The 10,346-nt window shown below is 35.7% G+C and overlaps 1 protein-coding gene across 1 annotated transcript; it reads left to right on the forward strand.

Moving 5' to 3' along the window:
• Positions 1 to 2,583: 2,583 nt before the first annotated feature.
• LOC149414456 (ionotropic receptor coreceptor Ir8a-like) lies at positions 2,584 to 9,835 on the forward strand. Its single transcript, XM_089644178.1, has 5 exons — positions 2,584 to 2,655; positions 5,696 to 5,817; positions 6,043 to 6,246; positions 9,002 to 9,225; positions 9,540 to 9,835. The coding sequence occupies exons 1-5, from the start codon at positions 2,599 to 2,601 to the stop codon at positions 9,833 to 9,835; spliced, it is 903 nt and encodes a 300-aa protein (XP_089500304.1). The 5' UTR covers positions 2,584 to 2,598.
• The last annotated feature ends 511 nt before the right edge of the window (positions 9,836 to 10,346 follow it).

Genomic DNA, 10,346 nt, shown 5'->3' on the forward strand with positions numbered 1-10,346 from the left:
CTCATGTTCTTACTGTAACTATTAATGTTCACAAAAGACAAACTTAGTGACTTAGTGACATTCGCATTCACACTAAGGATAAACCGTTTTCATGTTCTTACTGCGATAATTCATGTTCACAGAAGTCATGTTTAATTAGAAACAATAGCATTCACACAAAAAAAAAACAATTCTCATTGAAATTATTCATGTTTATGGAAGTTAAATATGACGATCCACACTCATATTTAGGATCATCCATTCTCATTTTATTAGTGTAACTATTCATGTTTAGAAAAGTCAAGCTTATAAAGACACATTCGCACTCATACTAAGCAAAATCCATTCTCATGTTCTTACTGTTATCATTCGTGTTCACAAATTTTGAGCTTAATGTTACAAATTCGCACTCATGTTTAGAAAAAATCATGTATCATGTTCTAATCGTATTAGAACATGATACATGATTAACAGTATTTTAGTTTATTTTAGGAAAATTAACAGTAACTTGGTTGGTTTATGCATGTGCAATTTACAACTGAGAAACCAATTATAGATTTCCTCACTATTATGTAGGTATCAAACAATTAAGCAATACAACAACTACAGCTACATCCTGTATAGTTTCTGTGATTTTAGATAATTATTGAAATTGTAACGGGTTTCATTTATTAAGTACAATTTGGCGTATATTACAATTTTGTACATCTCAAGCATTTTTTTGTACGACCGATGAGTATTCCCCTTTATATGTGGAATGCCCACGTGTCTCATCTCTGAAGCGTGGTGCCCCACCATTGAGGCGCTATGCCCCACTGGTGGGGCGTACGCCCCACCGTGGGAAACACTGGTCTAGAGTCTAGACGTTAGAAGAAAAATTGCAATGGTGTTTGTAGCACATGAGCTGTTCAATGGACGCATTTGCAATCCTGATTTTCTGGGACGTGTTACGTTTTATGTCCCCGATAACTTCACAAGAGCTTTATATTTTTTCAAGAGGGAGGACCAACCTACCAATGATCATGCCTCTGGGGTGAATGAATACGCTATTAAACCACCTTTCTTCTACGATAGATATTTTTTAGTCAAATCTAATTGAATTCAAGATTAGAGTAAGCATTTTTTATAAGATTCTGCATAGTAACTGATATAATTATTTATTGTAATTGGTTAATGTACTCGTATCTATGTGAGTAAATATAAATGTTTTTAAATATTACTGGAATCGGTAATCGAATTAGTATCGTTGAAAAGTAAATGCGAATTGCGAATGTGTATTAAAATGAATATTTGATGTCAACATTCTCAATCAATAAGAATTTTTAACTTTTACGTAGCCGTCTGATGTTTAGGAATGTCAATTTTCAAGAAATGTCGAGATTTCTCATTTATTGCATTATCAATATCGGTCTAGCTATCAAAAGGGTGACCGTGCTCGGAAAATTTTACAAAACCATCGGTAGTTACACCTATCGATCCGATATTTTAAAGTTATCGAGTTCTCTGTGCTAGACCCCCAGAACGTCAATGGAGTTAATATTTCAGCGATTCCTAAACGAAAATCTGAAACAGAAAAATCATAAAAAGATAGGTCACATCTATTACTCTAACCCAAGACCCTCGCCTTACCGGGGCTGCCGCTCTACCACTGAGCTAATGGGACCCTATCTCCTTCGGTCATTTTTAACTGTTTCATACTTCGAATAAGAACTACCAACATTTTCTTCATTTTTCTCACCGCACATTTTTATTGGCAGTTATCTTTATGTGTGATCACTAGATTCAACCCGAACTAAATGCAATCTAGACAGGGTCTTTATATAAACAAATCTATATTTTTATTTTTAAGGCGATGCACTACGTCGTGTAATATTTTTAATTGAGCCGCTATCAATAACAACCCTTACGTAGATGGCGATAAGGTTTAAATTCCCGCTTAACACCATCCGCCTGTTTTGATTTATGCAAGAAAAAAACATGGCCAAAAAGTGCCTTTTATTTTATTTTGTTGATGTTCAGGAATAAATATTTAATTTTTTTCCATCATTTTACAAATAACTTAATTTGCCACATTATACAATAAAATCATAACCGAAAATGGGTTCGTAAGTAGGAGATTTTGAACTTTAAAGCAGTTTTCATAGGCCTTATACATTATTTTTTCCGGGCTTATAAAAAGACTTATCTAAAAAGTACTCGATTATTTTAAAGGCCAAGATGTATTCTACTCGCAGTATTTAATTAAAGCATCTGAAACATTTCTAGGCGACCAAATTTTCAAAACAAAAACACTTGATTTTTCATTACTACGTATGGCATCGCCTTAATGTGCGACTCTTCAGCAAGTCTAGGATAAATATTTATTTTTTGGATATTCAATTATATTACAGTTACATTATTTACAATTTGAGGAATGACTCATTGTTATTCCAAAGAATAAATATCAATATTACTTCATTATTATAACTTCGTCAACTACTACATTATTCCAGGGAGTTCACGCTGAAAGAGTCTTTGTGGTTCGCGCTGACGTCATTCACGCCACAGGGAGGTGGAGAAGCACCAAAAGCTCTCAGCAGCCGAGCGCTGGTGGCTGCCTACTGGCTATTTGTCGTTCTCATGCTGGCCACCTTCACGGCTAACCTTGCAGCCTTCCTTACAGTGGAGAGGATGCAGGTAATCCAGCTTAACAGCGTATCCTTATTTATTAACTCTTAAACCCTACCTGGGGTACTGGAGTACCCCCCTGGTGTTTAAAATATCCACAATTTTGAAAATATTGCACTGTTGCAAAAATCGCTCTAGCTAATCTACTCTCGATAATTGGCGCGTAAATACGTCGGTAAGCCGTGACCTCCCGGCAAGTGCAGTCGCGTCCACAGGTGTTCCGGGGTACCCCAGTACCCCGTGGTAGGAATAGTGTTAGTTCTTCCTTCCAGTTATATTGAATTACTGAAGTTGTTTTTCGACATCTCTCTGGTAAGTTTACACATTATTTATGATTTACTTTACTTTGTGATAATGGCTAGAGTACAGTGTTGATAGAGAGGGCCTGCGCCCAGTAACGCGACATTCATGGACTAATAATGTGTTATGAATGTAATGACAGTGTATGCAGTGTAATGAGGTGTCTGAATTGTTTTCAGGTATGGCATCCCAGACTCGAAATCTTGGGGGGGTGAAATTGCAGCTGCTTTGTTGGTTTCTGACGACGAAAAGCTAAACCTAGGAGAAGATTCAGAAGTTGAGCCCGACGGTGTTATCGAGGATTTCTGGGACCATTCTGAAGTCGCATCTCATGAAGACGGTGATCAAGTGGAAGGAGATGAAAAGTATTTAGTGCCTGACAATGATGGGGCTGGTATAAATGAAGAAGATAGGCGCTTGGTTTGTGTGCTAGATGCTCGATTAGTTCTGTACATAAAATGTCATAATAATGTTATGGAACTGACTGCTCCCGTACAAGGTCTTAACAGAAACCTGACATGTAACAATTGGTTCACGTCTATACCTACGGCCAAGAAGTTACTGGAAAAAGGTATAACATTAGTTGGAACTGTAAAGAAGAATAAACGACAAATTCTTCCTGTTTACTTGGACACGAGAAAGATTCACCTCAATGTTTGCCTACGACGAACCTCTCACACTTTTGTCGTATTGTCCTCTGAAGTCAGCTAAGAAGAAAGCTGTTATCATGCTGTCCACCATGCATGATAGCCCTGACAAGGATAATGAAGTGTACCTTCCAGAAATCATACATTTCAATAATAAAACCAAATTCCTGGTGGATGTGTTCGTCCAACTTTGTAAGAAGTACTCAACGTCCAGGAAGACCAAAAGGTGGCCCATGTGTCTCTTCTACGGGTTGCTAAATGCCGTTGGTGTCAACTATTGGGTCTTATTCAAGCTGTCAACTAACATTGATAAAGAGAAAATAACTAATCAGCTTGAATTTCTTAAGAGTTTGTCAATGGCACTCATAAAGTCTCATATGACAGCAAAATTTCAATGGCGAAGTTTAGCCCGGGATATCAGAGAAACTATACGTGCAGTCTTGAATATTTATAGTGAGGATCATAGGCCGGTTCTTGATAATCTCAAACCTGGTCGCTGCTGTTTTAATCCGCGCACAAAGGACAGAAAATATTGATCTGTCTGTAACACTTGTCGCCGCCATATTTATGCTGACCATCAATACAAAATCTGTCCTTCATGTGACGACAAAAATGTCTATTAGTTTTTATTAATAAATTTTATTGTCTTTTCTTATTATTTTGCCATAATACAAATAATATTTAAAAAAATATCAAATACTTTTATTTTATTAATTTTTTTCTGCCCGGGGTACTTCAGTACCCCGTGGTAGGAATAATTACATTCCCAGAGTGGTAGGGTTTAAGAGTTAATCTAGTTACAAGCGCACGTGAAGTGAAATGACACTAAACTACGCTATACAAATGCTATATATATTTTCCGACTTTATGTCCGGGTTAAATCTTCCCCACCGGAAAAAATAAACCCTTCCACACACTTTTCCACAAATGATCATCTAGTCAATCCACATTATGAAAGTGCATTATATAAGCAAAATAAATACAAAACAATACAAGAACAACACGTCAACTCACCAAAGATCAAATGGGAAAATAATTCGACGACTCCAGATATTTTCATATCAGAGGGTTCGGCTCGGTAGAACTTCTAACTGGACCTATTAATTCTACTGATCCCTCAACATAAATATTTAAAAAAATCTTTCGTAATCCTACATGTATTTAAAATAACTGATTTTTGCATTTTTAAATATTGTACAGATCTAATACGCCTCAATTTTGAATGAGAGAGCTAGGTATAATGCCAGTAGCTGAAATAACAAATGGTTATATTTTAAAATAATTATAAGAAATAACTAGTCGCCTGAAATATCAGTACAAATTGAAAATATCTCCCGAGTAAAAATAAATGCCGCCAGCGGGAATTGAACCCGTGCCTTCTGATGTTTGGTCAGGTGCTCTGAAACCACTGAGCTATGCTATGCATAAAACCTTGTCTTATAAACATGAGTTTATCATTGAAAAATAATAAAATTTGACAAGTCAAAAATATTTCACCAACAAATGAAGATATCATTTGTCTCGACGCCATCTAGTGAGAAATTTAGCACTAACAAAGCCTTTCCTACAAAAATAAAGTTAAAGAATGTTTACAGGTGGAAAAAATATAATAAGCAGTAATTGTTGATTGAGTTACTAGTACATATTATAATTATTTGGCGGGTTGGAAATAAGCCATCTCTTGTGTGTACTAGAGTGCTAATATTACAAAAAATGGCATATTGATGTTTTTGTAACTGAAACGTCTACTTTTTTTTCGAAAATTCGGTTTTTTGTTTGAAGATTTTCGGCTAATCTGCGCGGCTAAACTGAAATTTCCTGAAAATATTCATACCAAAAATCGAATTTTAGAAACAAAAATCGTTATGGCTCTAAATATCATCAATAGTGTCGAATTTTTAAAACGTAGCACTCTATCCGGCTCAAAAGTCACGAGCCGCCACTTTTTGTGATTAAAGTCGTCAATAATAGGGTTGGATGGTTTGTAAACCATGCTTCAGTACATTAGCCAAAGGCGGCGGTCATTGCCTTGCCGAAGAATGTGCAATATGATATTGCTGACGTGACAGTTCATCGCTTATACAAGTGTGTTAATTCGGCAGACGCCAGTGTCATCTCTGGAGCAATTGGCGCGACAGTCAAGGATCAACTACACGGTGGTTGAAGGAGGCATGGCGCACAGATATTTCATGAACATGAAAAACGCAGAGGACACCCTGTACCGGTGAGTAACTATAACAGTTTCCAATACACTAGTCCCAGGGAGAGGTCAAATGCACGTCGCTGACGATTGACAAACAAGACCTGCCACTCGTAACCCCAAATTAGCATGGCCGTTTATTAAACTTGCACACACTTGACACTTCTCTCACTCTTCCAAACTAAAGTATGCTTAATTATATTTGGTAAATAAACATAGGTGTATTTCAAGGAACTTGCATTATTGTAGGGTGTGGAAGGAGATAACGCTGAACGCCAGCTCGGATGAGGTACAGTACCAGGTATGGGATTACCCCGTCAGGGAACAGTACGGACACATCCTGCTGGCAATCAATAGCTCCAGCCCACTGCCTTCCACCGAGGAGGGTTTCCGCAAGGTGGACGAGCGCCTCGAGGCTGACTTCGCCTTCATACACGACTCTTCAGAAATCAAGTGAGTGCTTGCTTGCTGCATATTGGTTCCACCGCCCTGGATATCATTTGTTGTATAACCACCATCTCTGCCATAGGTCACCTTTTGTGGAAGCTCCGGTCGGTGACTTAAAAGGGATACCTGAAATCATGGGGTGAAGTTTTTCCAGGTCTTGGCAGCTGATGCGTCTGTTCACGTACAGGCCATATCGAGAGGCAGGTTGAGGAAGACCTTTTGACCTATCCAGTCTGACTCTATCGGCCTTGCACTATATAGGGAGGGATGGAAAAGGGTGGAAAATCCTACCCACTTAGAGTAGGTTGTGAATTTTTGTGTTGTATGGGGAAATGTAGATTTATTTCTAACGTAAAGGAAATACAAAGTCTTCAATACAGGGGAAAGTTTTTGAAATACGAAGTCTCAACATTTTGTTGACTTTGTTGATTACTTCATAATTGTGTTGGATAACCGGTCTTACTAACAAACGCGGTGAATTTTTTAAAATTTTTAAACGACCGTGTAAGTGAAAACCTTACTAATTGAAACGTAAAATAGTTCACGGGAAGATATATATATTATATATATTTTTTATTTTTCTTATTTAATATATATAAAGTGGGTACAGGATATAATATGAGTACATAAAAAATATTATTTACCATGCAAAATTTTATTTATGTTCGCAATCTCACCAATGAATAAACTGGTTCTTGTGCTTGGTGAGAGAGTTACACTAATTATAAGAAAAATAGAATATCATTATTCTATGAGTAAGTATATATATGATAGGAACAATATATAAAGAGACAAAATCTAAGTACAGTGGAGACGAGTATATACTGATAATAAATATCAATGAAGGGAAAAACAGGTAATTATTTAGTTAATTATTTCTGAAAGAGTTACTTCAGTTTTAGTTTAAGTATGTTAATATCTTTTAATTTCTTTATTTTAATCGGAAGGTTGTTGAAACACTTTATTCCTAAATATTTATAGTTATTTTGCATTTGTTTGGTATTACATTTTGGAATTTTGATATTGTATTGATATCATATACACACTGCTTATCCAGTCAAAGAGGGTAGTTTATCTGTTGTATAAATATGAAATAATAATAATTTCCCATCAAATTTGAGGAATTTTTTTAAGGTATTTTAAATGTTCTATAAATTTTTTATACCTATTTTAATACTAATTTGGAAACTACATACTATAATTACCTTTTAGATTTTTGTATTTGAAATGTCCACTAATATTAAAAATTGCAATATTTTAATTTCAACATGAAAAGAATAAAGAAAAAGCTTATAATAAATATTTTAAATCAAACGTTGAAAAATTTTCGAGAATTAAAAATTCCAAATAACTGTCCATTTATACAAGAAATTTACAATTCGCTGTTACTTTACTTTTTATCTCGTCCTTACAGTTAAAAAGTATAAAAATGATTTCCAGAGAATTATAAAAAGAACAGATATTTTGGATCCATTTGGTCATTTTGCCATTTTGTGTATTTTCGTATACATGCATAAGTCATTTCTAGATAAGTACGTACAACGATTAACCTGTGTTAAATAAAAAAATAATCATATAAAATAATTTGGTATAACTTTACTTACTTCTAATATTTTTATTTCTATATTCTTTAAAATATCATTTAAACAATCAATTTAATCTTTATTTTATTTCTAATATGGTTTCTATAGTAATATGTATTTTTTGTTTTACTATAACCTGTCGTTTTCCCTTATGTTTTATTATTTGTTCACAAAAATACATTTATTATTCTTGTTGACGCAACAATCTTCCTTTAACATTGTCCTTGATATTTTCCCATCCTATTACCTACAAGTACCTGTCATTATCCGACAATACCCACGTTTGTGTGACATTTACAACCATAAACTTAACTGTCAAATCAGTTTATTGATGAAGCCGGTTTGAGGAACATCTCTTTATGATCAGTGCTATTATTGATATCAACTCGGGGTAGAATACCTACTGTGCAGTGAATATATTCGGTTCCCATCAGTGTGTTTCTTACCCAACCCAGATGTTGTGGAAGTTGCGTGTGAAATAAATCATCTCCTGTGAGTGAAACCAACCAGCAACATCGTTGACGAACATCAAAGGGGTAAGTCGGATTCCTTCCTTACTCCCTCCTGTTCACCATCTCTAACCATCGTTGTGTGAACTTCAAGTTCACAATTAATTTTACAGTCCATTCTTGATTCGCCTTGCGATTACAATTCTTAAATAAATCATGTACGACTACCATACTACGAGAATGAGCCTAGTATGGTAGTTTAGAAAATCACCAAAATTGTAATCTTTTAAAATATATAAAATGCATTTTTTTTAAATTGAAAAATTAATTTTCATCACTATCATGGAAGTTTTATGGAAGTAAAAGTTAATTAAAAAATTAAAAAGGTCAAAATATCTTCGCTTTTTCCGATGGCATAAAACTATATTCACATGACATTATCAATGGATAAAAACTGACGAAAAATAACATATATTGTATTACTAATATAATAATGGTCATTAGAATCGAAATTGTTAACAAAAACATAATTTTAATAAAAAATGACAAACCAAAACTCGTTTGCTGGGAAACTCACTTGTATGGGGCGCACGCGTTAAAGTAGCGTGTAAGTATTGCGCATAAATCTGAAAATTTAATGTTGCGAGACATTATTAAAAGTGTAACGCATACTATCTTTCCACAATGTGTAATAAGAGATTTTTTATTAGTAAGACCGTTATGCTTCAGGTATCATGTGAAGAAGAACTGCAACCTGACTGTCGTGGGCGAGGTGTTCGGGGAGAGACCCTTCGCCGTGGCCGTGCAGCAAGACTCCAGGATCCAGGAAGAACTTTCCCGAGCCATCCTCCAGCTGCAGAAGGACAGATTCCTGGACTCGCTCATTGCCCGCTACTGGAACACCAGCTGTGAGGACAATGATAACTCGGAGGGCATCACCCTTGATAGTCTTGGTGGGTTGAATTCTGTCCTAATAAATATTAAGTTTTGTTCTGGTCCCATCGTTTTGGCAAGACATCTTCAAGGTGTTTAGCACAGTCAAATCGATAACTTTACAATGACGGATCAATAGGCGTAACTACCGATGATTTTATTTCGATCCACGAAGCCCTTGTCAATACGGTATTGACAAAATCCATCATCTATGGTCAGTTTTCCATATTCGCGAGCAAACTAAAGCTAAGCAGAAAAATATAAACTATTCCCAGTGACGAAACATGTTTTCGAGCAGAAAGAACCATCACCCCAATTTCCTTAAACGTTCCAGGTGGCGTATTCATCGCCACACTGTTCGGACTCGTCCTTGCTCTCATCACGCTCGTATGGGAGATATTCTACTACAAGATGAAGGAGAAGATTCAGCGGGTTACCAAGAAGATAGCTGTTGCGACGCCGAAGGGTCTGATGCAGGCCTTCAAGAGCCAGGGAACTGAGGACAAGAAGCAGCCGAAGGAATCCGTGAAGACCATCACCTTCGGAGATAACTTCAAAGCCGTGAAGAACAAGAATAAGAACAAAGTCAGCTTCATAAATGTAGAACCAAAGCTGCAATGGAACCCATAAATATGGAATTCGAGTCAACATTTATTTTATTTATTCATTAGAAATATTAATTCACGGTGTAACTTTGTAATAATATTCTTTTAAGCACTTGTAAACGGTTGACAAAAAGTATCTTCTCATCAAATATCCCACTTTTTAAAATATGTTTATAAAGGTTGTTAAGGTACGTAGTTGACTTACTTTAACAAGTGTCTCCCGACAATTATTTGGAGTACAAAATGAAAATTTGGTATCCGGTGTTTTTTTTCGATGTTTTTGTTGTGTTTAAAAAATTATCAATTTTTATTTATTTTTAAATCTTCCACATGTGGACAATAGTCACTCGGTCGAGTAACCGCTCAACCCCTCACATCAACCTTAGCTGTCCAATTCCTACTGATTTTCTATGTTGTTATGTATATTATTATATTTTTTCATCACACATCACAAGTGCACCCTTGTCTTTACAGTGTAAAGGTAGGGAGCTATGTCGCCACCCGGTTGGGCAGCGTTGCGAGTCGCATATTTTAGC

Source organism: Hesperophylax consimilis, chromosome 20 (genome assembly GCF_061612785.1).
Source record: "Hesperophylax consimilis isolate HC1 chromosome 20, BYU_Hcon_1.0, whole genome shotgun sequence".
Lineage (NCBI taxonomy): Eukaryota > Metazoa > Arthropoda > Insecta > Trichoptera > Limnephilidae > Hesperophylax > Hesperophylax consimilis.

What these genes read in the sequence shown, in the direction of transcription:
- LOC149414456 (XM_089644178.1), top strand. Translation starts at nt 2,599, where the DNA reads ATGCTGGCCACCTTCACGGCTAACCTTGCAGCCTTCCTTACAGTGGAG. An exon ending in TTACAGTGGAGAGGATGCAG is followed by an intron (nt 2,656 to 5,695) that starts GTAATCCAGCTT and finishes TTAATTCGGCAG; the next exon opens with ACGCCAGTGTCATCTCTGGA. An exon ending in CACGACTCTTCAGAAATCAA is followed by an intron (nt 6,247 to 9,001) that starts GTGAGTGCTTGC and finishes GTTATGCTTCAG; the next exon opens with GTATCATGTGAAGAAGAACT.